Source organism: Peromyscus californicus, unplaced genomic scaffold, assembly GCF_007827085.1.
Source record: "Peromyscus californicus insignis strain IS unplaced genomic scaffold, ASM782708v3 Scaffold_126__1_contigs__length_123124, whole genome shotgun sequence".
Classification (NCBI taxonomy): Eukaryota; Metazoa; Chordata; class Mammalia; order Rodentia; family Cricetidae; genus Peromyscus; species Peromyscus californicus.
This window is the reverse complement of record NW_026294409.1, coordinates 96,697-123,125: the sequence shown is the minus strand read 5'-3', so window position 1 is coordinate 123,125 and position 26,429 is coordinate 96,697. Positions and strand designations below refer to the sequence as shown.

General features: G+C 70.8%; 3 protein-coding genes across 3 annotated transcripts; 2 read left to right on the top strand and 1 right to left on the bottom strand.

The window, feature by feature from the left end:
- The first annotated feature begins 1,623 nt into the window (after positions 1 to 1,623).
- Akap17a (A-kinase anchoring protein 17A) lies at positions 1,624 to 4,797 on the top strand. Its single transcript, XM_052731786.1, has 4 exons — positions 1,624 to 1,730; positions 2,050 to 2,331; positions 2,934 to 3,176; positions 3,996 to 4,797. Exons 1-4 carry the CDS (start codon positions 1,624 to 1,626, stop codon positions 4,795 to 4,797), a joined length of 1,434 nt encoding a protein of 477 aa, XP_052587746.1.
- Positions 4,798 to 8,019: 3,222 nt separating this feature from the next.
- Positions 8,020 to 16,952, top strand: Asmt (acetylserotonin O-methyltransferase). Its single transcript, XM_052731772.1, is given in 10 exon segments — positions 8,020 to 8,097; positions 9,730 to 9,907; positions 10,510 to 10,641; positions 11,474 to 11,678; positions 12,929 to 12,983; positions 12,985 to 13,048; positions 13,711 to 13,842; positions 16,142 to 16,264; positions 16,734 to 16,774; positions 16,776 to 16,952. Coding segments are annotated over 10 exon segments (1,185 nt in total).
- Positions 16,953 to 18,171: 1,219 nt separating this feature from the next.
- Dhrsx (dehydrogenase/reductase X-linked) lies at positions 18,172 to 25,669 on the bottom strand. Its single transcript, XM_052731761.1, is given in 8 exon segments — positions 18,172 to 18,402; positions 18,785 to 18,998; positions 20,160 to 20,248; positions 20,251 to 20,372; positions 21,853 to 21,954; positions 22,589 to 22,657; positions 22,858 to 22,965; positions 25,522 to 25,669. Coding segments are annotated over 8 exon segments (1,050 nt in total). The 5' UTR covers positions 25,637 to 25,669.
- Positions 25,670 to 26,429: the final 760 nt, after the last annotated feature.

The following is a 26,429-nucleotide window of genomic DNA, read 5'->3' as shown; positions in this document are numbered from 1 at the left end:
GGCGGGGCCTCACCCCGGTGACGGACAGCAGGCCCCTGACCGGCCCTTCCACGTCCCACAGCGTGAACACGGCCTGAGACGTGGGGCGGGGACTCTGTGGGCGGGGCCGGGGGGTGGGGGCGGGGCGGGGCGGGGCTGTGACTGAGGGGGCGGGGCCTGAGCCCGAGGGGGCGGGGCCTCACCCCGTGATTGACGGGAGGCCCCCGACTGGCCCTTCCACGTCCCACAACGTGAACACGGCCTGAGACGCGGGGCGGGGACTCTGGGGGCGGGGACTCTGGGGGCGGGGGCCGGGGGCGGGGCTGTGACGTCAGGGGCGGGGCCTCACCCCGTGACGGACAGGAGGCCCCTGACCGGCCCTTCCACGTCCCACAGCGTGAACACGGCCTGAGACGTGGGGCGGGGACTCTGGGGGCGGGGCCGGGGGCGGGGCTGTGACGTCAGGGGCGGGGCCTCACGGGTGACGGACAGCAGGCCCCTGACCGGCCCTTCCACGTCCCACAGCGTGAACACGGCCTGAGACGTGGGGCGGGGACTCTGTGGGCGGGGCCGGGGTGTGGGGGCGGGGCTGGGGGCGGGGCTATGACATCAGGGGCGGGGCCTCAGCCCGTGATTGACAGGAGGCCCCTGACTGGCAGCGCTGAGACCTGCAATGAGGTTCCGAGTTCAGGCGCAGGGCCCGGTGGGCGGGGATTGGGGCGGGGGGCGGGGCCTGTAACTGAGGGGGCGGGGCTATGACGTCAGGGGCGGGGCCTCACCCCGTGACGGACAGCAGGCCCCCGACTGGCAGCGCTGAGACCTGCAATGAGGATACGAGTTCAGACGCAGGGCCCGGTGGGCGGGGATTGGGGGTGTAGGGGGCGGGGCTGTGACTGAGGGGCGGGGCCTGTGACGGAGGGGCGGGGCCTCACCCCGGTGACTGACAGCAGGCCCCTGACTGGCAGCGCTGAGACCTGCAATGAGGATACGAGTTCAGACGCAGGGCCCGGTGGGCGGGGATTGGGGTGTAGGGGGCGGGGCTGTGACTGAGGGGCGGGGCCTGTGACGGAGGGGCGGGGCCTCACCCCGGTGACTGACAGCAGGCCCCTGACTGGCAGCGCTGAGACCTGCAATGAGGATACGAGTTCAGACGCAGGGCCCGGTGGGCGGGGATTGGGGCGGAGGGCGGGGCCTGTGACTGAGGGGGCGGGGCTATGACGTCAGGGGCGGGGGCCTCACCCCGGTGACTGACAGCAGGCCCCTGACTGGCAGTGCTGACACCTGCAATGAGGTTCCGAGTTCAGATGCAGGGCCTGGTGGGCGTGGCCGGGGTGTAGGGGGCGGGGCCTGTGACTGAGGGGCGGGGCCTCACCCCGTGACGGACAGCAGGCCCCCGACTGGCAGCGCTGAGACCTGCAATGAGGTTCCGAGTTCAGGCGCAGGGCCCGGTGGGCGGGGATTGGGGTGTAGGGGGCGGGGCTGTGACTGAGGGGCGGGGCCTGTGACGGAGGGGCGGGGCCTCACCCCGTGACAGACAGCAGGCCCCCGACCGGCAGTGCTGAGACCTGCAATGAGGTTACGAATTCAGACGCAGGGCCCGGTGGGCGGGGATTGGGGCGGAGCCTGTGACTCAGTGGGCGGGCCATGATGTCAGGGGCGGGGCCTCAGCCCATGACTGACAGGAGGCCCCTGATTGGCCCTTCCACGCCCTGCAATGTGACCGCGAGCCGTGACGCTGGGCCTGGGGCTCGGTGGGCGGGGCCGGGGAGTGGGGGCGGGGCCACTGACTAAGGGGGCGGGGCCTCACCCATGATTGACAGGAGGCCCTCGACTGCCACTTCCATGTCCTGATTAACTAGATGTGGGCGGGGCCTGGGTTAGGGGGCGGGGCCTGAGCCCGAGGGGGCGGGGCCTCACCCCGTGATTGACGGGAGGCCCCCGACTGGCCGCCCTGGGCCCTGCAGAGCGACCGTGACCCAAGACGTTGGTGCGGCGTGGGCGGGGCCGACACGGAGGGGGGGCGGGGCCTGCGGGCCAGGGGGCGGGGCCTCACCCCGTGACTGACGGGAGGGTCTTGAGCGACGGCGCCGCGATCTGCATCCGACCCGGGCGGCGCGGTGGGCGGGGCCGGCCGACCCCCCCCCCTGTGACCCCCGACCCCCGACCCCCCGGCGTGACCCCCGACCCCCCCCCCCTCCCGCAGGTGACCTTCGACGCCACGAAGCACCTGAGCGACGCGTCGATCCGGCGGCGGCAGCTGGAGCGGCAGAAGCTGCAGGAGCTGGAGCTGCAGCGCGAGGAGCAGAAGCGGCGCGAGAAGGAGGCCGAGGCGCGGCGGCGGGACGAGGAGCGGTGCGCGGGGCGGGGGGGGGGCCGAGGGGGAGACTGAGGCACGGGGGGGGAGACTGAGGCACGGGGGGGGGAAACCGAGGCCCTGGGGGGGGAAACTGAGGCCCTGGGGGGGAAACTGAGTCACACTGGGGGAAACTGAGGCCCTGGGGGGGAAAACTGAGGCCCTGGGGGGGGGAAACTGAGGCCCGGGGGGGAAACTGAGGCCCTGGGGGGGAAACTGAGGCCCTGGGGGGGAGACTGAGGCCCTGGGGGGGGAGACTGAGGGGGAAACTGAGGCACGGGGGGGAAACTGAGGCACGGGGGGGGAAACCGAGGCACAGGGGGGAAACCCAGGCCCTGGGGGGGGAAACTGAGGGGGGAACTGAGGCCCTGAGGGGGAAACTGAGGCCCTGAGGGGGAAACTGAGGCCCTGGGGGGGAAACTGAGGGGGAAACAGACCCTGGGGGGGAAACTGTGGGGCAAACTGAGGCCCTGGGAGGAAATTGAGAGGAAATGAGAGGGAAACTGAGCCCCTGGGGGGGAAACCGAGTCACGGGGGAAACTGAAGGCGAAACCGAGGCCCCGGGGGGGGGAAACCGAGTCACGCCCCGCCCCCCCCCCAGGAAGCAGAAGGAGCTGGAGGAGCAGGAGCGCGCCCCGCCGGCGCGAGGAGAAGCTGCGGCGCCGGGAGCAGCGGCAGCGGGGAGCGCGCGTCCCGCCGCAGCCGGCGTCGGGCGGCGCGGGCGGCGCAGGAGGAGCAGCGGCGGCTGCAGGCCCGGGTGCGGCTGGAGGAGCGGAAGCTGCTGCTGGCCCAGCGCACGCTGCAGGCCATCCGCCTGGTGGCCGAGCTGCTGGCGCGCGCCAAGGTGGGCGGGGCCGCGGGGGGGTCGTGGGGGGTCAGGGGTCACGGGGGCGGGGCGGGCACGCGAGGTCACTGTGATGTCACAGGTCAAGGGAGATGACGTCATCGGTCGTGTGATGTCATGGCGGGGTGGGCGGGACCTCCGTGTTCCCGTGCGGACGTCCGCGACCTCGTCCCGACCCCGTGACCTCAGGTTGACCTGTGGGACCCCACGTTGACTTCCGTGACCCCGTAGTGACCCCGTGACCTGGTGTTGACCTTGATGGCCCCACGCTGACCCCGTGACCTCACATTGACTTTCACGACCCTGCATTGACCCTGTGACCTCATGTTGACCTTGGTGACCCCGTGTCGACCCCCTGACCTCCCGAAGGCCCCGTGACACGCTGACCCCACACGACTACCCCGTGACCCCGCACGGCCCCCGTGACCTCAGGTTGACTTCCATGACCCTGTAATGACCCCGTGACCTGAAGTTGACCTTGGTGACCCCACATTGACCCCGTGACCTCATGTTGACCTTGGTGACCCATAGTTGACCCCGTGACCTGCCCAAGGCCCCACAACACACTGACCCCACATGACTACCCCATGACCCCACACGGCCCCCGTGACCTCAGGTTGACCTTGACGACCCCACGCTGACCCCATGACCTCACATTGACCTTCGCAACCCCGCATTGACCCCGTGACCTCACGCTGACCTTGGCGACCCAAAGTTGACCGCGCGACCCCCCGACCTCACGACGGCCCCGCGCCGGCCTGGTGGCCTCAAGTCGACCCTCGTGACCCCACATCGACTGTGCCGACCCCCCCCCCGCAGGCGGCCCGGCTGCGGGCAGCGGCAGGAGGAGCGGCGCCGGCTGCAGGAGGCCGAGCTGCGGCGCGTGGAGCGCGAGAAGGAGCGGGCGCTGGGGCTGCAGCGGCGCGAGCGGGAACTGCGGCAGCGGCTGCTCGCCCTGCTGCTGGGCCGCGGCGGCGGGGGGGGGGGCCCGCGACCCCCGGACACCCCGGCGCCGCCCGCGACCCCGGCGACGCCCCCGACCCCCGGCGGCGCCGACCCCGACCCCGACGGCGCCGCCGCCTCGGCCCCCGCGGCCGCCGCCATGACGGACGACCTGCTGCGGCCCGTGCTCGACATCCTGCACCACGTCACCCGGGCCGGGCGCGCCGCCCCGCGGGCGACCCCGGAGGACCCCGCGGATGACCCCGCCGCGGCGCCGCCCCCGCCCGCCGCGGCGACGTCCCCGCCCCGCGACCCCCCGCGCCGGAGTCCGCGCGGCCCCGGCGACGGGCTCGAGGACACCGGGGCCGACGGTGATGGCGGCGATGGCGGCGACCGTGGCGGCGACGGCGACCGGGAGGCCCCACCGCCGCCGCGGGCACCGCCGCCGCGAGAAGGAGCGCGGGCGCGAGGGCCGGCGCAGCCGCCACCGCCGGGGCGACCCCTCGCGCTCCCGGTCCCGCTCCCCGCGGCACCGCGGCGGCGCCTGGAGCCGGTGACGGGCGAGTCGGTCCCCCCCCCCCCCCCCCCCCCCCGGAGCCGCCACCGCAAAGCATGCTGGGACGCCGCCGCCCCCCCCGAAGCCCCGCCCTCCGACCCCCGACCCCGTGGACCCGCGTGACGCCCGCGAGGGACTGAGTCGCGCGGGTGATTGTTTTTCCCCCCCCCCCCGTTCCCCGCCCCGCCCCAGGTCACGCGGGGTCGATGATGCCGCCCCGCCGTCCCCGCGCGAGACAATAAAGGCCCCGTGCCGTGGCCGGACACCCGCGTGCCAGCGTCTCTCTGGGGTCACTGTGCGCAGCACCCGGCGGCGCCCGGTGTCAGGGTCTCATGCACCACGTGGGCCCTGGGGGGGGTCACCCTTTCTGGGATGACTGTGCGCAGCACCTGACGACACCCAAGGTTGGGATCTCACGTGTCACGCATGGGCCCCTGGGGGGGTCGCGTTTCCTGGCATCACTGTGCGCAGCACCCGACGGCGCCAGGTATCGGGATGTCGCGTGTCAGCACCTGGGGCCCGGGGGGGGTCACAAATTTTTGGATCACTGTGCACAGCACCCGATGGTGCCCGGTGTCAGGGTCTCATGCATCACGTGGGCTCTGGGGGGGTCACATTTCCTGGGATCACTGTGCGCAGCACCCGATGACACCCAAGATCAGGATCTTGTGTCCCACGTGGGCCTTGGGGGGGGGGGGTCATGGTTTCTGGGATCACTGTGCGCAGCACCTGACGACACCTAAGGTTGGGATCTCACGTGTCACGCGTGGGCCCCAGGAGGGGTCGCGTTTCCTGGAATCACTGTGCGCAGCACCCGACGGCGCCAGATATCAGGATCTTGTGTCACACGTGGGCCTCGGGGGGGGGTTCATGGTTTCTGGGATGACTGTGCGCAGCACCCAACAGCACTAGATTTTGAGATCTCGCGTGTCACACGTGGGCCCTGGGGGGGTTCACGTTTCCTGGGGTCACTGTGCGCAGCACCCGATGACACCCGACAGCTGGATCATCGCGTATCAGCCCTGGGCCCCGTGGTGTCTCGTGTCCTGGGATCACTGTGCGCAGCACCCAGCAGCACCTGATATCGGGGTCTCATGCATCACGTGGGCCCTGGGGGGGTCACGCTTCCTGGGATCACTGTGCGCAGCACCCAATGACAGCCAAGATCAGGATCTTGTGTCACACGTGGGCCTCGGGGGGGGGGTTCAGGCTTCCTGGGATGACTGTGCGCAGCACCCAACAATACTAGATTTTGAGATCTCGCGTGTCCCACGTGGGCCCTGGGGGGGTCACATTTCATGGGATCACTGTGCGCAGCACCTGGGGCCCGGGGTGGGTCACGAATTCTGGGATGACTCTGCGCAGCACCCAACAACACCCAATATCTGGATCTCGCATGTCAGCCCTGGGCCCTGGGGGTGGGGGTCGCGTTTTCTGGAATCACTGTGCGCAGCACCCAACGGCGCCAGATATCGGGATGTCGCGTGTCAGCACCTGGGTCCCGGGGGGGGTCGGTCACAAATTCTTGGATCACTGTGCGCAGCACCCAACAACACCCGATATCGGGATCTCGCGTGTCAGCCCTGGGCCCTGGGGGTGGGGGGTCACGGTTTCCTGGCATCACTGTGCGCAGCACCCGGCAGCACCCAATATCGGGGTCTCATGCACCACGTGGGCCCCGGGGGTGGGTCACGCTTCCTGGGATCACTGTGCGCAGCACCCAACAGCACCTGATATTGGGATCTCGCGTGTCAGCACCTGGGGCCCAGGGGTGGTCACAAATTCTTGGATCACTGTGCGCAGCACCCAACGGCACCTGATATCAGGATCTCGCGTGTCTCATGTGGGCCCCAAGGGGGGAGGTAACGTTTCCTGGGATCACTGTGCACAGCACCCGAAGACACCTGATATCGGGATCTCGCGTGTTACACCTGGGTGTCAGGGGGGGTCGCGTTTTCTGAGATCACTGTGCGCAGCACTCAGCGACACCCGATATCGGGATCTCACGTGTCCCACGTGGGCCCCGGGGGGGGGGGTCACGTCTCCTGGCATCACTGTGCACAGCACCCGGCAGCACCCGATATCAGGGGCTCATGCATCACGTGGGCCCCGGAGTGTCACATATCCTGGGATCACTGTGCACAGCACCCCATGACACCCGACAGGTGGATCATCGCGTATCAGCCCTGGGCACCGTGGTGTGTCGTCTCCTGAGATCACTGTGCGCAGCACCCAATGACACCCAAGATCAGGATCTTGTGTCCCACGTGGGCCTTCGGGGGGGGTGTCACGTTTTCTGGGATCACTGTGCACAGCACCCAATGGCACCAGATATCAGGATGTCCCGTGTCAGCACCTGGGGCCCGGGGGGGGGGGGGGGGTCGGTCACGAATTCTTGGATCACTGTGCGCAGCACCCGACGGCGCCCGACATCGGGCGGCGCCCTGCGGCGGGGTCACGCGGGGTCGCGCGGGGTCGCGTGGGGTCGCCCCGGGGTCCCCTGGACACGTGACCCGCCCCCGCGGTGACCCCGTGACCCCGCGACCCGCCCTGACGTCAGCCCCGGGGTGGGGGGGGGGGCGGGGCGCCTGCGTCAGGCCCGGGCGGCTTAAGCCGGATCAGAACCGGATCGAACCGGATTAGGGCCCCGCGGGGGGGGGGGGGGGGCGCATGAGGAGCTCGGGGCGGGTGGTGCCTCTGGGTGCTCAGTACTCAGTCCCTGGGTGCTCGGTACTCAGCCCTGGGTGCTCAGTACTCAGTCCCTGGGTGCTCGGTGCTCAGTCCTGGGTGCTCAGTGCTCAGCCTGGGTGCTCGGTGCTTAGTCTGGGTGCTGGGTGCTCAGTCCCTGGGGCTCAGTGCTCAGCCTGGGTGCTCGGTGCTCAGCCTGGGTGCTCAGTACTCAGCCTAGGTGCTCGGTGGTCAGTCTGGGTGCTCAGTGCTCAGTCCCTTGGGCTCAGTGCTCAGCATTGGTGCTCAGTACTCAGCGTGGGTGCTCAGTACTCAGTCCCTGGGGCTCCGTCCTCAGCCTGGGTGCTCAATGCTCAGTCTGGGTGCTCAGTACTCATTCTGGGAGCTCAGTACTGTCTGGGAGCTCAGTGCTTAGTCTGGGAGCTCAGTGCTCAGCCTGGGTGCTCGGTGCTCAGTCCCTGGGGCTCAGTGCTCAGCCCCGGGTGCTGGGCGCTCAGTTCCCTGGGAACCGGAAGTGCCCCCCCGGCCCCGCCCCCCGCCTGATCCGGCTCAGCCGCTGACGGCCCCGCGGGGATCCCCCCCCGCCCCCCCCCCCCGCTCAGCCTTTAAAGCCCGGGTGCTGGGACTCAGTCCTCAGGGCCGCCGGGGAGTGACAAGATGGCCGCCGCCCCGGACCCCGAGGACGCCGACTTCCGCCGCCTCATGGACCTGGCGCACGGGTTCATGGGGTCCCAGGTGGGGCGGGCGGGTGCTGGGGGCTCGGTCTCTCTGAGGGTGCTGGGTGCTCGGTGCTTAGGGTGCTGGGTGCTCGGTGCTTAGGGTGCTGGGTGCTCGGTGCTTAGGGTGCTGGATGCTCAGTGCATAGAGTGCTGGAGGCTCAGTACATACAGGGCTGGGTGCTGAGTCACTAGGGTGCTCAGTCACTAGGGTGCTGGGTGCTCGGTGCTTAGGGTGCTGGATGCTCAGTGCATAGAGTGCTGGAGGCTCAGTACATACAGGGCTGGGTGCTGAGTCACTAGGGTGCTCAGTCACTAGGGTGCTGGGTGCTCGGTGCTTAGGGTGCTGGATGCTCAGTACATACAGGGCTGGGTGCTCAGTACGTACAGGACTAGGTGCTGAGTCACTAGGGTGCTGGGGCTCAGTCACTCTGAGGGTGCTGGGTGCTCGGGGCTGAGGGTGCTGGGAACTGAGTACATACAGTGCTGGAGGCTCAGTACATGGAGTGCTGGACGCTCAGTACATACAGGGCTGGAGCTCAGTCAGTCATTAGGGTGCTGGGTGCTCGGTGCTTAGGGTGCTGGGAACTCAGTGCATAGGGTGCTGGGAACTCAGTACGTACAGGGCTGGAGCTCAGTCATTAGGGTGCTGGGTGCTCGGTGCTTAGGGTGCTGGGAACTCAGTGCATAGAGTGCTGGGAACTCAGTATGTACAGTGCTGGATGCTCAGTACGTACAGGGCTGGGTGCTGAGTCACTAGGGTGCTGGAGCTCAGTCATTAGGGTGCTGGGTGCTCGGGGCTGAGGGTGCTGGGAACTCAGTGCATACAGTGCTGGATGCTCAGTACATACAGGGCTGGAGCTCAGTCATTAGGGTGCTGGGTGCTCGGGGCTGAGGGTGCTGGGAACTCAGTACATACAGTGCTGGAGGCTCAGTACACACAGTGCTGGAGGCTCAGTACGTACAGGGCTGGGTGCTGAGTCACTAGGGTGCTGGAGCTCAGTCATTAGGGTGCTGGTGCTGGGTGCTCGGGGCTGAGGGTTCTGGGAACTCAGTGCATAGAGTGCTGGGTGCTCAGTACGCACAGGGCTGGGTGCTCAGTCATTAGGGCTCAGTATGTAGAGTGCTGGGGCTCAGAGGGTGCTGGGAGCTCAGTACACACAGGGCTGGGTGCTCAGTGGGGAGAGTGCTGGGTGCTCAGTATGTACAGGGCTGGGTGCTCAGTGTTTAGGGTGCTGGGAACTCAGTACATGGAGTACTGGATGCTCAGTCATTAGTGCTCAGTATGTAGAGTGCTGGGAGCTCAGTACATACAGGCCTGGCTGCTCAGTACAGAGAGTGCTGGGTGCTGGGTGGATGGGGGGCTGGGGGTGCTCAGTACGCAGTCTTGGGGGCTTTGGGTGGAGTGCTGGGGTCGCAGTGGGGGCGGTGCTGGGTGCTCAGTCATTAGGGTGCTAGGTGCTCAGTGCTTAGGGTGCTGGGAACTCAGTGCATAGACTGCTGGGTGCTCAGTACACACAGTGCTGGATGTTGGGTGCTGGATGCTCAGTACACACAGTGCTGACGGCTCAGTCCACCCGGTGCTGGGTACTGGATGCTCGGTCCACCCAGCACCGGGTGCTCAGTACCCCCCCCCGGCCCCCCCGCGCAGGTCCTGTTCACGGCCTGCGACCTCGGCGTCTTCGAGGCGCTGGCCGCGGGGCCCCTGGACGCGGCCTCGGTGGCCCGGGTGCTGGGACTCAGTCCCCGCGGGGCGCGGCTGCTGCTGGACGCCTGCGCGGGGCTGCGGCTGCTGCAGAGGCGGGAGGAGGCGCCGGCGGAGGAGGACTGTGCGTGAGCACCCGGGGGGGGCGGGGGGCGGGGTCGGGGGGTCGGAGGACTGTGCGTGAGCACCCGGGGAGGGCGGGGGCGGGGTCTCAAATGATGGACAGTCGGGGGGTGACGTCATCACACGTGGAGGCGGGGCCACCGGGCGGGGGTCCCGGGGACACGGGGAGGACTGTGCACGAGCACCCGGCGCTCCGGGGGGGACGTGACGGGGTCTCGGATGATGGACAGTTAGCGGGGGGTGGGTGACGTCATCGCGTCTGGGGGCGGGGCCACCGGGGGGGAGGGCGGGGGCCGCCTGTCTGTCAATCACGTGAGGGACTGAGCACGACCGACCAGTACCCATGACCAAGTTCTACGGCCCCCAGCACTGCCCGGGTGACGTCACGGGGTTGGTTGACGGACAGGCTCGGGAGGTGACGTCACCGCGGGGGTCGGGGGAGGGTGGGGTGCCCCGCCCGTCAATCAGCCAGATTGACTGAGCGCGACCCGACCAGCACCCATGACGGAGCTCAATAGGGCGATGTCACCGTGGGGATGGTTGATGGACGGATGGGCGGGTCCTGGTGGGCGTGTCCCCGACTGACCCCGCCCCCCCGCGCAGGCGCGTACGCGCTGGCCCCGCCCTCCCGCGAGCTCCTCCTGGCGGGCGGCGCCCGGTCCCCAGCGCGCGATGCTGCTCTACCTGGGGGGCGGCGGCCTACGGGGCCTGGGCGGGGCTGGGCGGGGCCCTGTGGTGAGTGACGGGGGCCCGGGGGGCGGGGCCTGGGGTCGGGGGCGGGGCTGGGCGGGGCCCTGCGGTGAGTGACGGGGGCCGGGGGCGGGGCCTGGGGTCGGGGGGCGGCGGCCTACGGGGCCTGGGCGGGGCTGGGCGGGGCCCTGCGGTGAGTGACGGGGCCCAGGGGCGGGGCCTGGGGTCGGGGGCGGGGCCTGAGGTCGGGGGCGGGGCCTGGGGTCGGGGGGGCGGCGGCCTACGGGGCCTGGGCGGGGCTGGGCGGGGGCCCTGCGGTGAGTGACGGGGGCCGGGGGGCGGGGCCTGGGGTCGGGGGGCGGGGCCTGGGGTCGGGGGGCGGGGCCCGGGGTCGGGGGGCGGCGGCCTACGGGGCCTGGGCGGGGCTGGGCGGGGCCCTGCGGTGAGTGGCGGGGGCCGGGGGGCGGGGCCTGGGGTCGGGGGCGGGGCCTGGGGTCGGGGGCGGGGCCTGGGGTCGGGGGGCGGGGCCTGGGGTCGGGGGCGGCGGCCTACGGGGCCTGGGCGGGGCTGGGCGGGGCCCTGCGGTGAGCGACGGGGGCCGGGGGGGCGGGGCCTGGGGCCGGTGGAGGGGTTTGGAGTAGGTGGGCGGGGCCCAAGGGTTGTGGGCGGGGCCTGGGCGGTGAGCGTGGGGTGTGTGGGCGGGGCCTGGGGGTGAGTGACGGGGCCGGGGGGCGGGGCCTGCGGGCCTGGTTGGGTCCTCTGGGGTGTGTGGGCGGGGCCTGCGCTGAGTGGGCGTGGCCTCCGAGGGCCCGGGGCGGCGGGCGGGGCCTGCAGGGCGGAGGGCGGGGCCGCGCACGACGTCGTCCCGCTTCCCTAGTGGGCGGGGCCTGGCGGGCGGTGGGCGGGGCCCCGAGCCCCACGACGTCATCCTCCCCCCCCCCGACCCGTTTCTCTCCCCCCGATGACGTCGCCGCCCCGGGCCCGTCACTCACGGCAGGGGGGGGGCGGAGCCTGCGTCCCCCGGGCGACGGCCAGGACGAGGACGATGACGTCACCTACGAGCCCTTCGCCGCCATCTACAGGTCGGGAGGCCACGCCCACCCCGCGGGGACACGCCCGCCCCGGCTAGCCCCGCCCCCAGCCGCCCCCAGCTCCCGGGAGGCCCCGCCCACCGTCCCCCCGAAGCCACGCCCACCCCCCGCTCACCAGAACAAGCCCAGGGGCCCCGCCCACCGGCCCCGGAGGCCACGCCCACCCCTGCAAGCCACGCCCACCCTCCAGGGAAATAGTCCTTCCTGTGGCCCCGCCCGCTGGTCCCCGGAGGCCCCGCCCACCCGGAGGCCCCGCCCACTCCCTCACACCACACCTAAGCCCCGGGGACACGCCCACCCCAGCCAGCCCCGCCCACTGGCCCTGGAGGCCACGCCCACCCCTGCCAGCCCCGCCCACTTCGTCAAATCCCACCTAAGCCCTGGGGCCACGCCCCACACCAGCCAGCCCCGCCCACCCGACAGACCCGCCCACCCCAGCCAGCCCCGCCCACCCCGCGGGGAAGAGTCCTTCCTGTGGCCCCGCCCGCTGCTCACAGGAGGCTCCGCCCACCCCGTTGGCCCCGCCCACCTCCCTCAAGGCACACTGAAACCCGGGGACACGCCCACCCCAGCCAGCCCCGCCCACCCCGCGGGGAAGAGTCATTCCTGTGGCCCCGCCCACCCCGTTGGCCCCGCCCACTCCCTCAAGGCACACTGAAACCCGGGGACACGCCCACCCCCTTCAGCCCCGCCCTCCCCGGGCAGCCACGCCCACCCCGCGGGGAATAGTCCTTCCTGTGGCCCCGCCCACTGGTCCTAGGAGGCCCCGTCCACCCCGGGGGGCTCCGCCCAGGCCCCGAAGCCCCGCCCACTGGCCCGGGAGGCCCCTCCCGCTGCCCCAGGAAGCACCTCCCACCCCGGGAAGCCCCGCCCAGGCCCCGAAGCCCCCGCCCAGGCCCTGAAGCCCCGCCCAGGCCCCGAAGCCCCGCCCAATGGTCCCTGGAGGCCCCACCCACCCCAGGGAGCCCCGCCCAGGCCCCGAAGCCCCGCCCAGGCCTCAAAGCCCCGCCCAACGGTCCCCCGGAGGCCCCGCCCACTCCCTTCCCCCCCCCCCGACCCGGGGGACACGCCCACCCCGGGATGCCCCGCCCACCCCTCGGCCCCTGCCCGCCCACCGTGCGCGGGCTCAGCAGTACTGTGCGCAGCACCCACGTCGCCGATCGTCCCCCCCCCCCCGCGACCCCGTGACCCCGCCCCCCCGTGACCCCGCGCCCCCGTGACCCCGCGACCCCCCCCCCCAGGTCGGAGGCGGAGCGCCTGTCCTTCATGCGCGCCCTGCAGGACACGTGGCGCGTGAGCGGGGGGGCGGGTCCTGGCGGCCTTCGACCTCTCGCCCTTCCGGGTCATCTGCGACGTGGGCGGTGAGGCCCGGGGGCCCGGGGAGGGGCGGGGACGGGGGGTGCTGGGTGCTCGGCTCCTCCTGGGTGCTGCGCTGAGTCCTCCTGAGTGCTGTGCTGAGTCCTCCTGAGTGCTGGGCTGAGTCCTCCTGAGTGCTGTGCCGAGTCCCTTCCCCGGGTGCTGCGCTGAGTCCCCCCGGCTGGGTGCTGATTGCCGAGTCGCCCCTGGTGGTTGCTGTGCTGAGTCCTCCTGAGTGCTGTTCTGAGTCCATGTGTCAGTGCTGGGCTGAGTCCCCCTGAATCAACCCCAGTGCTGGACTGGGTTCTCCTGAGTCCTCCTGAGTGCTGTTCTGAGTGCATGTGTCAGTGCTGTGCCGAGTCCCCCCCCGGGTGCTGCGCCGAGTCCCTTCCCCGGGTGCTGTGCTGAGTCCCCCCGGGTGCTGTGCTGAGTCCTCCCGAGTGCTGCGCTGAGTCCCCGTGTCAGTGCTGTGCCAAGTCCCTTCCCCGCGTGCTGCGCTGAGTCCCCGTGTCAGTGCTGTGCCAAGTCCCTTCCCCGGGTGCTGTGCTGAGTCCCCCCGGGTGCTGTGCTGAGTCCCCCCGGGTGCTGTGCTGAGTCCTCCCCGGGTGCTGTGCCGAGTCCCCCCCCGGGTGCTGCGCTGAGTCCTCCCCCCCCCTGCCCCCCCCAGGCGGCTCGGGCGCCCTGGCCGCGGCCTGCGCCCGCCTCTACCCCGGCAGCGCCGTCTGCGTCTTCGAGACCCCGGGCGTCGTGGCCGCCGCGCGCGCGCACTTCCCGCCGGGCCCCGCCCGCCTCTGCGCGGGTGAGACGGGGGCGCGACCCCCGACCCCTGACCCCGGCCTCGGCCCCGCCCTCCGCCCCGGGACACGCCCCCGACCCCGGGACCCGCCCCCGACCCCGGGACACGCCCCCGGCCCCCGCCCACAACCCCGGGACCCGCCCCCCGGCCCCGCCCACCACCCGGGACACGCCCCCCGACCCCGGGACCCGCCCCCCGACCCTGGGACACGCCCCCCGACCCCGCCCACCACCCCGGGACACGCCCCCGACCCCCCGGGACACGCCCCCGACCCCGGGACACGCCCCCCGACCCCGGGACCCGCCCCCCGACCCCGGGACACGCCCCCGGCCCCCGCCCACCACCCCGGGACACGCCCCCCGACCCCCGGGACACGCCCACCGCCCCGGGACACGCCCCCGACCCCGGGACACGCCCCCCGACCCCGGGACACGCCCCCGACCCCGGGACACGCCCCCGACCCCGCCCATCGCCCCGGGACACGCCCCCGACCCCGGGACACGCCCACCGCCCCGGGACACGCCCCCGACCCCGGGACACGCCCCCGACCCCGGGACACGCCCACCCGACCCCGGGGACACGCCCCCGACCCCGGGACACGCCCCCGACCCCGCCCATCACCCCGGGACACGCCCCCGACCCCGCCCACCTCCCCGGGACACGCCCCCGACCCCGGGACACGCCCACCGCCCCGGGACACGCCCCCGACCCCGGGACACGCCCCCCGACCCCCGCCCACCGCCCCGGGACACGCCCACGACCCCGGGACACGCCCCCGACCCCCGGGACACGCCCCCGACCCCGCCCATCACCCCGGGACACGCCCCGACCCCGCCCACCACCCCGGGACACGCCCCCGACCCCGGGACACGCCCCCGGCCCCGGGACACGCCCCCGACCCCCGCCCATCGCCCCGGGACACGCCCCCCGGCCCCGCCCACCGCCCCGGGACACGCCCCCCGACCCCGGGGACACGCCCCCCGACCCCGCCCACCCGCCCCGGGACACGCCCCCCGACCCCGGGACACGGCCCTGACCCCACCCACCACCCCGGGACACGCCCCCGACCCCGGGACACGCCCCCCGACCCCGCCCACCACCCCCGGGACACGCCCCCGACCCCGGGACACGCCCCCGACACCGGGACACGCGCCCCCGGCCCCGCCCACCACCCCCGGGACACGCCCCCGACCCCGGGACACGCCCCCGACCCCGGGACACGCCCCCCGACCCCCGGGACACGCCCCCGACCCCGGGACACGCCCCCGACCCCGGGACACGCCCCCGACCCCCGCCCACCACCCCGGGACACGCCCCCGGCCCCGCCCATCATCCCGGGACACGCCCCCCGGCCCCGCCCAGCACCCCGGGACACGCCCCCGACCCCGGGACACGCCCACCGACCCCGGGACACGCCCCCCGACCCCGCCCACCACCCCCGGGACACGCCCCCGACCCCGGGACACGCCCCCGGCCCCGCCCTCCACCCCGGGACACGCCCCCGACCCCGGGACACGCCCCCGACACCGGGACACGCCCCCCGGCCCCGCCCACCACCCCGGGACACGCCCCCCGACCCCGGAACACGCCCCCGACCCCGGGACACGCCCCCCGGCCCCCGCCCATCACCCCGGGACCCGCCCCCGACCCCGCCCACCACCCCGGGACACGCCCCCGACCCCGCCCACCGCCCCGGGACACGCCCCCGACCCCGCCCATCACCCGGGACACGCCCCCGACCCCGCCCATCACCCTGGGACACGCCCCCCGGCCCCGGGACACGCCCCCTGACCCCGCCCACCAACCCGGGGCACGCCCTCGACCCCGGGACACGCCCCCGACCCCGCCCACCACCCAGGGCCCCGCCCACTTTTCTGGTTCCGTCCTCTCTGGCTCCGCCCACCGACCACGCCCACTCGACCCAGGCCCCGCCCACCGCCTCCTGACCCCGCCCACTCCCTGAAGGCCCCGCCCACCCATCCCCAGACCCAACCCGCCCCACCTAGGGCCCCGCCCACCCCACCCCGGGCCCCGCCCACCCCGTCATGGCCCCGCCCACCTCCCCTCCCCAGCCTCACCAGGCACAGGCGTCCCGGGCGGGGGAAACCGAGGCAGGCGCGACCCCCGTGACGCCCCCTGACCCCCCTGTGACCCCTGTGACCTCCCACAACTGAGGCCCTGGGGGGGAAACTGAGGCCCTGGGGGGAAACTGAGTCCCTGGGGGGAAACTGAGGCCCTGGGGGGGAAACTGAGGGGGAAACCCGTGACCCCAGACCCCCCGTGACCCCCGTGACCCCCCCAGGCGACTTCTTCCGGTCCCGCCTCCCCGCGGCCGACCTCTACATCCTGGCGCGCGTCCTGCACGACTGGCCGGACGAGGCCTGCGCGCGGCTGCTGGGCCGGATCCGGGCGGCCGGGGGGCCAGGTGGGGGCCGCGGGGGGGTCGCCGGGGGGTCACCGGGGGGTCGGGGAGGGGTCACGAGGGGAAACTGAGTCACGGGGGGGGGGAAAGTGAGTCACACGGGGGGGAAACTGAGGCCCTGGGGGGAAACTGAGGCCCTGGGGGGGGAAACCGAGTCACACGGGGGGAAACCGAGTCACACGGGGGGAAACCGAGTCACACAGGGGGAAACTGAGTCACACGGGGGGAAACTGAGTCACACGGGGGGAAACTGAGGCCCTGGGGGGGAAACTGAGGCCCTGGGGGGAGGAAACCGAGGCCCTGAGGGGGAAACTGAGGCCCTGGGGGAGAAACTGAGGGGGAAACCGAGGCCCTGGGTGGGGAAACTGAGTCACACGGGGGGGAAACCGAGTCCCACGGGGGGAAACCGAGTCACACGGGGGGGAAACCGAGTCACACGGGGGTAAACCGAGGCCCGCGCCCCCCCCCCCAGGCGCCGCCGTCTTGGTGGTGGAGGCCCTGCTGGCGCCGGGCGGGCCGCGGCCCGCTGCCCGCGCTGCTGCTGTCGCTGAACGTGCTGGTGCAGACGGGCGGCGGCCGCGAGAGGACGCGAGCGCCAGTACCCCGCGAGCTCTGCGCCCGCGCCGGGTTCCCGCGCTTCCGCTGCCGCCGCACGGGGGGCGCCTACGACGTCATGCTGGCCCGGAAGTGACGCCGTGGGGGGGCGGGGCCGGGCGGGGCAGAGGGGGCGGGGCGGAGAGGGGGCGGGAATAAAGGAAGCGCTGGCTCGGTGACCCCCCGGCGACCTCATTTGTGACCCCGTGTGACCTCACGTGACCCCTGCGTGACCTCACATGACCCTGTGTGACCCCATGTGACCTGTGTGACCCCGTGTGACCTCACATTACCCCCGTGTGACTTCATGCGACCCCCGTATGACCTTTTGTGGACCCATGTGACCTTCTGTGACCCCGTCTGACCCCCATGCGACCCCGTGTGTGACCTCACATGACGCCGTGTGACCCCGCGTGCCCTGATTTGACCCTGCGTGGCCTCATGTGGCCCGCACGCGACCCCGTGGGACCCGAGACCCCGTGTGACCCTGTGACCTCTCCTGACCCCGTGTGACATCATGTGACCCCCACAGTGTGACCCTGGGTGACCTCAGGGGATGCTTGTGACCCTGTGACCCCGTTTGACCTCACGCGACCCCGTGAGACCTCACATGACCCTGAGTGACCCCACGTGACCCCACCAGGACCCCGTGACCCCCTCTGACCCTGTATGACACCGTGTGAGTCCATGACCCCCCTTTGACCCCACTGTGACCCCTCGTGACCCGATTTGACCTCACGTGACCCCAAGTGACATCATGTGACCCTGTATGACATCATGTGGCCCGTTGTGACCCCCGTGTGACCCCGTGTGACCTCATGCGACCCCGTGTGACCCCAGGCGATGCCTGTGTGACCTTCTGTGACCCCGTTTGCTGTTACATGACCCTGTTACCCCACGGGACCCCGTGTGACCCCCACTGACCCTGTGTGACCCCGCATGACCTTCTGTGACCCCCTGTGACCCCGCGTGACCCCTTATGACCCTGTATGACATCATGTGACTCCATGAACCCCCTGTGACCCCCAACTGACCCCCATGTGACGTCATGTGACCCCGTGTGACCTCACCTGACCCTGTGTGACCCCAGAGTGTGACCAGATTTGACCCTGTGTGACCCCGCGTGACCTTCTGTGGCCCCACCTGACCCCTTATGACCCTGGGTGACATCATCGTGTGACCCTGCGTGACCCCCACGTGACCCCGCGTGACCCCCCGGGGGACGTCACGCCCGCCCCACCCTCCCCCCCCCCCCCGACCCCCACCACAAACTCACACGCGACGCCGCGCCCCGGGTGCTGGCGCTCAGTCGTCCTTTATTGGCGGCCCCCCGGCCCCGGGTCCCCGCCCCCCCCGCCCCCCCCTTCCCCGGGGTCGGCGCCCGTGAGGCGGCAGCTCTCGGCCCACAGCCGGTCCTGCAGCCCCGGGTCCCGCGAGGCGGCCAGCGGCTCCGCGAAGGCCTCGTGCAGCAGGTAGCGGCCCCCGACCCCCTCCAGCGCGGGGGCGGCCGCCGCCAGCACCGGCGTCCAGGCGCCCTCCTCGGGGGTCTGCGGGGGGCGGGGGGGGGGCGGGGGCGGGGTCAGTGCTCGGCGCTCGTGCTGAGTCAGTACTCGGCGTCGTGTGCTCAGTACTCGGGGTCGTGCGCTCAGTACTCATCATGGGTCAGTACTCAGCATCGTGTGCTCGGCACTTGTGATGAGGAGTCAGTACTCAGCGCTCGGTACTCGTGGTGAGTCAGTACTCACCATCATGTGCTCAGTACTCAGCGTCGTGTGCTCAGTACTCGTGACCACGCGCTCAGCCCTCGTGACTCCGCACGGGGAAACCGAGTCACGGCACCCGGGCAGACACCCCACCCCCCCCCACCCCCCCCCCCCCCCCCGCCCCCCGCCGCGCCCAGCCGCGCCCGCGCGCGCAGTCAGCACCCACCTTGAAGAGCAGCCACCCGAGCGCCCGCTGCAGGGCCCGGGCGGGCCAGCCCGCGCGGCGGAAGAGCGCCGTGTCCACCACGCCGGGGTCGGCCACGTTGGCCGTGACGGGGTCGCCGCGCGCCGACAGGAGCCGCTGCAGCCGCCGCGAGAAGACGACCAGGGCCAGCTTGCTGCGCGCGTAGGCCGCGTGGGGCGACTCGGCGGCGGCCGGGCTGCGGGGGGGCGGGGCGGGGCGGCCTGCGGTCAGACCCGCCCAGCCCGGCCCCGCCCGCCCACTTCCTGTCCAGTACCACCCACTTCCTGTCCCTCCTTCGGTGCTTCCTGTCTGTCCAACCCGCTTCCTGTCCAATCCCAACCCACTTCCGGGTCCCTGTTCACCACTTCCAGGCTTTGTTTAATCACTTCCTGTTCCAAACACCCACTTCCTGTCCCTCCTTCGGCACTTCCTGTCTCTCCAGCCCACTTCTTGTCAAATTTCACCCACTTCCGGGTCCCTGTTCACCACTTCCGGGCTTCGTTTATTCACTTCCTGTCCTAAACACCCACTTCCTGTCCCTCCTTCGGCACTTCCTGTCTGTCCAACCCACTTCCTGTCCAATCCCACTCCACTTCCGGGTCCCTGTTCACCACTTCCGGTCTTGGTTTGTTCACTTCCTGTCCTGAACGCCCACTTCCTGTCTCTACTTCGGCACTTCCTGTCCCTCCCACTCACTTCCTGTCAAATTTCACCCACTTCCGGGTCCCTGTTCACCACTTCCGGGCTTCATTTATTCACTTCCTGTCCTAAACACCCACTTCCTGTCCCTCCTTCGGCGCTTCCTGTCTGTCCAACCCACTTCCTGTCCAATCCCACTCCACTTCCGGGTCCCTGTTCACCACTTCCAGTCTTGGTTTATTCACTTCCTGTCCTGAACGCCCACTTCCTGCCCTTACTTCAGTACTTCCTGTCCCTCCAACTCACTTCCTGTCCACTTCCACCCACTCCCGGTTCCCGCTGAGGCACTTCCTGTCTCGCCCACCCACTTCCTGTCTCGTGGCCATCCACTTCCCGCCCCTCCAACCCACTTCCTGTGCTCCCCGGACCCACTTCCTGTCCCACTGACTCGCTTCCTGTCCTCTCTTAACCCACTTCCGGTCTCCACCACTTCCTGTCCCGCCCGCTCACTTCCCGTCTGGTTCCTTACCCACTTCCTGTGCTCCCCGGACCCACTTCCCGACCCCCCGACTCACTTCCCGCCCGCTCACTTCCTGTCTCGTTCCCACCCACTTCCTGTTCTCTCCTAACCCACTTCCCGTCCCGCCCCCCCACTTCCTGTCCGGGTCCCCCCGCCCCCCGCGGCCCCGCCCCCTCACCCGGGGCCCCGCCCCCTCACCCGCGGCCCAGCGCGCCGGGGTCCAGCGCCCCGACGTAGTGGGTGGCGGAGCCCAGGCAGACGACGCGCGCCCGCCGACCCCCGCGACCCCCGCCGCCCGCAGCGCGCCCAGCAGCAGCCGCGTCAGCAGGAAGTGGCCCAGGAAGTTCACGCCCAGGTGCCGCTCGAACCCGTCCGCCGTCCTCGACCCGCGGGGCGCCAGCATCACGCCCGCTGCCGGGACGGGAAGTGGTCACGGGGGGGGGCGGGGACAGGAAGTGGTCACGGGGGGGGGCGGGGCCGCGGCGGGGGGAGGGGACAGGAAGTGGTCACGGGGGGGGCGGGGACGGGAAGTGGACACGGGGACGGGGACACGGAGGTGGGGGGACGGGAAGTGGACACGGGCATGGGGGGGCGGGGACACAGCGGGGGGGGGGACAGGAAGTGGATACGGGCGGGGGGGCGGGGCCCGGGACACGGGGCCCGGCCGTCACTCAGACTCCCCGGGGGGAGGAGCCAAGGTCGGGGGCCCAATCGCGATGGATCCCCCTATGCAAATGAGCCGGGCGGGCGGCCCCGCCCCCAATCTCCATATTCATGAGGAGGCCCCGTCTCGGTGGGGCTCCCACCGCTGTGGCGCCGGGATTTGCATATGCTAATGAGCCCGGGGACCCGCCCTCTGCCAGGCCCCGCCCACCCAGGCACTCGCCGGGCCCCTATGCAAATGAGCTCCGGCCTCATGCATATGCGCGGCTCGTTTGCATATGGAAACAGGACTGGGCTGCGGCTCCCCTGCCGGCTCATTTGCATACCCGGGAGGCCCGGCCCCCTATGCAAATGAGCGCCAGCCTCACCCACGCGGCTTTGCATATGCAAATGAGGTCCCCCTGGGAACCCCGCCCACCCAGACCCTCTCCCGGCCCCGGGGCCGCTATGCAAATGAGCTCCGGGCGTGATGAATATTCGCCGCTCGTTTGCATACTGACACAGGCCTCATGACCGCAGGATTTGCATATGCAAATGAGCGGCCCGCCCGGACCGCCCCGCTTCGTTTTGCATATGCATGAGGCCCGCAGGGCCGCTCATTTGCATACCTGAGCCGATTTGCATATGTCGATGGGTCCCCGCACCAGCCCCACTCCCCCGGCCCTCATTTGCATATCTGCACCCAATTTGCATACGCAGATAGACCCCACTAACCCGGCCCTCATTTGCATACCCGGCCTGATTTGCATATGCCGATGGGACCCCGCACCAGCTCCCGTCCCTCATTTGCACATTCGCACCCAATTTGCATATGCAGATGGGACCCAGGTCCTCATTTGCATGCCCGACCCCGGCCCTCATTTGCATGCCCGGCCCCGGCCCTCATTTGCATGCCCGGCCCCGCCCCCACACCAGTCCCCGCCCCAGCCCTCATTTCCATGTTTGCAGCTGATTTGCATATGCAGATGGTTCCCGGGCCCTCATTTGCATATCTGCACCCGATTTGCATATGCAGATGGTTCCCGGGTCCTCATTTGCATACCCGACCTAATTTGCATATGCTGATGGTTCCCAGGTCCTCATTTGCATACCCAACCACGATTTGATTATGCAGATGGGACCCCACGCCAGCCCCCCGCCCCTCATTTGCATACCCCGGCCCCGCCCCCACACCAGGCCCCGCCCCGCCCCTCATTTGCATACCCCGGCCCCGCCCCCCCGCGCTCACCGTTGTTGACCAGCACGTGCAGCGGGAACCCCAGGGACAGGAAGTCGCGCGCGAACGCCCGGACGGAGGCCAGGGAGGCCAGGTCCAGGAACAGGAAGTCCACTGCGGCGGGGGGGGGCGGGGCCGGGGGGGGAGTACCCGGTCAGCAGCACCCGGGGCACCAGGCACCCAGCGCCCAAGGGACCAGGTCCTCGGCGCCCGACCCAGACGGGGGACTGAGGTCACAGAGTACTCGGTCACCAGCACCCAAGTACCAGGTCCCAAGCACTCGGCCAACCAAGTAAGTACTGAGTCCCCAGCATCTAAGTACTGAGTCCCCAGCACTCTACCCACCGAGCGTCAGGACTCAGGGCCCAGCACGCTCAGTACTGTGTCACGGGCACTGGACCCACGCCGGCTAAGGACTGAGTCACCAGTACCGTGCTTACCGGGCGCCCAGCACCAATCACTGAGCACCAAACAAGCACTAAGCACTGAGCACCAAGCGCTGTGGACAGAGTGCCTAGGACCCAGTAATGAGCACCCAGCACCCAGCACCTGGTAATCAGCACCCAGCACCGAGCATGGTCAGAGCACCCAGCACTGAGCACCCAGCACCCAGTACCGAGTACCCAGCACCAAGCACCCACCCAGCACCCAATACCGAGCACCCAGCACCCAGTACCGAGCACCCAGCACCCAGAACTGATCACCCAGCACCCAGCACCCCGCACCCACCCCCCCCCGCCCCGCTCACCCTTCTCGTTCCCGGTCTCCGCCCTGATGCTGCGCACGACGTCCCGGGCCTTGTCCGCGTTGTTCCCGGCTGGAAAACAGAGATGGCCGACGTCGGGGGGGGGGGGGGGGTCCTCCCGGGACCCCGCCCCCTGACCCCCAAGCTCCGCCCCCGCCCTTTGACCCCGCCCCCTGACCCTGACCCCCACGCCCCGCCTCCCGACCCACCGACCCCGACCTGACCCCTGACGCCCCGCCCACCCGCCCCTTGACCTCCGACCCCCCGCTGACCTATGACCACGCGCATGCCGAGCCGCGCCAGCTGCCGCGCCGTGGCGAGCCCGATGCCGTCCGTCCCGCCCGTCACGATGGCCACGCGGTCGGGCTGCGGGGGGAGCACTGCGGGGCGGGGCGGGGGGTGGGGGGGGTGTCGGTCATGGCGGGGCGGGACTTCCTGTCCCCGGGGGGGCGACTTCCTGTCCCGGGGGGCGCCGGGGGCGGGACTTCCTGTCCCGGGGGCGCCGGGGGCGGGACTTCCTGTCCCGGGGGCGACACGAGACCTCGGCGCTCTCGGTACTGCGCTGAGTACCCCCAGGGCCCCGCCCACCCGGCGCACCGAGTCACGAGCACCCTCCCCCGGGCGCCCTGGGAGTACCGAGACCCCAGCACCCGGCCCACGAGTCCCGGGTTCCGGAAGGCCGAGGACTGAGCACCCAGCACCCCGGGACGTGGGACCCCGGGTCCGGGGACAGGGAGTCGGCCATCTTGGATGACGTCATCACTGTCCCATCGGCCATCTTGGATCTCGTCGTCGTCATCGCCGTCCCGTCGGCCATCTTGGATGTCGACGTCATCACCGTCCGGTCGGCCATCTTGGATGTCGTCATCACCGTCCGGTCGGCCATCTTGGATGTCGACGTCATCACTATCTGGTCGGCCATCTTGGATGTCGTCATCGCCGTCCGGTCGGCCATCTTGGATGTCGTCATCATCACCGTCCGGTCGGCCATCTTGGATGTCGTCATCACTGTCCCGTCAGCCATCTTGGATGTCGTCATCACCCTCCGGTCGGCCATCTTGGATGTCGTCATCATCATCACCGCCGGTCGGCCATCTTGGATGTCATCATCTCCGCCCGCCCCATAGGTGACACAGGAAGTGGGGGGGGCGGGACTTCCCGTCACACATGGCCCCCGGGTATGCAAACGAGGCCATGAATATGCAGATGACGCAGACGGGCGGGCGGGCGTCATGACGTCACCGGGACGGACCCCCCCCCCCCCCCCCCCCCCCCCCCGACGCCCTAAGATGGGAACCGTCACCTCCCGCGGCCGGATTTGCATAAAACATGAATATCCACGCCCCCAGTTCCCATCTTTATTTCGGGTCATTTGCATATTCGCCGCGCCTCATGCATATTCATGAGCTCACGCCCGCGGGCACTACATGTCCCTTCGGCCTCCGCGCGGCCGCCATGAGCCCGACCGTCCCCCGTGGCTCCGCCATGAGCGTCAGCTTCCTCAGAGACTACATTTCCCAGGAGCCCCAGCGCGGCCGCCATGAACCTGTTGTCCCCCCCGCGGCGTCGCGATGAACCGGTCGGTTTCCTAGGGACTACATTACCCATCAGCCATCGGGGAGCCGCCATGACTCGTCAGTCCCTGCCTCCCTTAACCCGTCGGTTTCCTAGGGACTACATTACCCATCAGCCCGCGGGGAGCCGCCATGACTCGTCAGTCCCTGCCTCCCTTAACCCGTCGGTTTCCTATGGACTACATTTCTCATCAGCCCCCGGGGAGCCGCCATGACTCGTCAGTCCCTGCCTCCCTTAACCCGTCAGTTTCCTATGGACTACATTTCCCATCAGCCCCTGGGGAGCCGCCATGACTCATCAGTCCCTGCCTGCCTTAACCCGTCAGGTTCCTACGGACTACATTTCCCATCAGCCCGCGGGGGAGCCGCCATGACTCGTCAGGCCTTGCCGCCATCAACCTGTCGGCCTCCTACATTTCCCATCAGCGCCAGCGCGGCCGCCATGAACCCGTGGTCGCCCTGCGGCCCCGCCATTAACAGACAGCTTCCCCGTGGCCACCATTCACCCGACCGTCCCCCTCGCAGACTACACTACCCGTCGGCCCCAGCGCGGCCGCCATGAACCCGTCAGCCCCTCTCGTTTCTCGTCACTCTCCGCGGCGCCGGCGTGATCCGTCTGCATCCACAGAGGACTACATTACCCACCATCCCCGGCGGCGCCGCCATGCTGCGTCCGCTTCCTCTGAGGACTACATTACCCACGATGCCCCGCGTCGCCGCCATGACTCCTCATTCCCCCCTCGCTTTCCCGTTCTGGCTCGGCGGCGCCGTGCGGTTCCCGTCAGGCCCCGCAGCGTCCGCGATGCCCCCCCACACCCCCGCCGTTACCCGTCGGCCCTCGCGGGCCCGCTCGCGCCCGCCCACTAATTTTTCTTTAAAAGAAAACAGAAAAAAAATTCCGTTGGAAGAACCAACATGGCGGAGGGGGGACTTCCGGAAAAGCGTGACGCCACTTCCGGTTCCCGAGGCCGCGCCCGCCCCATCAACGAAACGAGCCGCGAAGGACGGCGGGAAAGCCAGCGGGCCGCGTTGGAGCCGCCGCGCCGTCTCCCGCGACCTCTCGAGGCCCGAGGACCCGCTCGTTTCCCGTCGGCCCCGCGAAGAGAAGGACAAAGAAGTCGGAACGGGTCCGTCGGGACGGAGCAGACGCCACTTCCGCTGACCAGGCCCACTCCAAAAATGGCGGAGGCAGGACTTCCGGAAACCGCGGACGCCGCATCCGACTACAGCCCAGAACTACCAAAATGGCGGGCGACGCTTCCAGGCCCGACACACAGCTCCCGGTGGGGTGGACCGGGACCCCACCGGGATCGCCCCCCCCCCGCGGGCGCAGGGGACGCCGGGAGCGCCCACGTGACTCACCGGGCTCCCGGAAGCCCCCGCGGCAGCGGCGCAGCAGCTGCGACAGCAGGACGGCGGCGCCCACGGCGTAGGCCAGGAGCACGGCCCGCAGCTCGCGCAGCAGCGGCCGCAGCATGGCGGCGGCCACGCCCCCCGACGCCGCCGGACACGCCCCCGACGCCGCCGGACACGCCCCCTGACGCCGCCGGACACGCCCACAGGCCGCCCGGGCCGCGGATGGGTGGATACGGGGAGGCTGTCAATCATGGGTGGTCGGAGCCCCGCCCACCCGGCGGGTCTCAGTCATGTGTCCGAAGTCCCGCCCATCCAGCGGCTGTCAGTCATGAGTGGAAGGAGCCCCGCCCACCTGGCGGCTGTCAGTCATGAGTATCCGGTGCCCCGCCCACCCGGCAGCTGTCAGTCATGAGTGGAAGGAGCCCCGCCCACCTGGCGGCTGTCAGTCACCTTCAGGTCCCTTTCTCCAGGCAGCTGTCAGTCACCGTCTTTCTCCCGGCCCCGCCCACCCGGCCGCTGTCAGTCATGTGTGCCCGGAGCCCCGCCCACTCGGCGGGTCTCAGTCATGTGTCCGGAGTCCCGCCCACTCGGCGGCTGTCAGTCATGAGTGGAAGGAGCCCCGCCCACCTGGCGGCTGTCAGTCATGAGTATCCGGTGCCCCGCCCACCCGGCAGCTGTCAGTCATGAGTGGAAGGAGCCCCGCCCACCTGGCGGCTGTCAGTCACCTTCAGGTCCCTTTCTCCAGGCAGCTGTCAGTCACCGTCTTTCTCCCGGCCCCGCCCACCCGGCCGCTGTCAGTCATGTGTGCCCGGAGCCCCGCCCACTCGGCGGGTCTCAGTCATGTGTCCGGAGTCCCGCCCACTCGGCGGCTGTCAGTCATGAGTGGAAGGAGCCCCGCCCACCTGGCGGCTGTC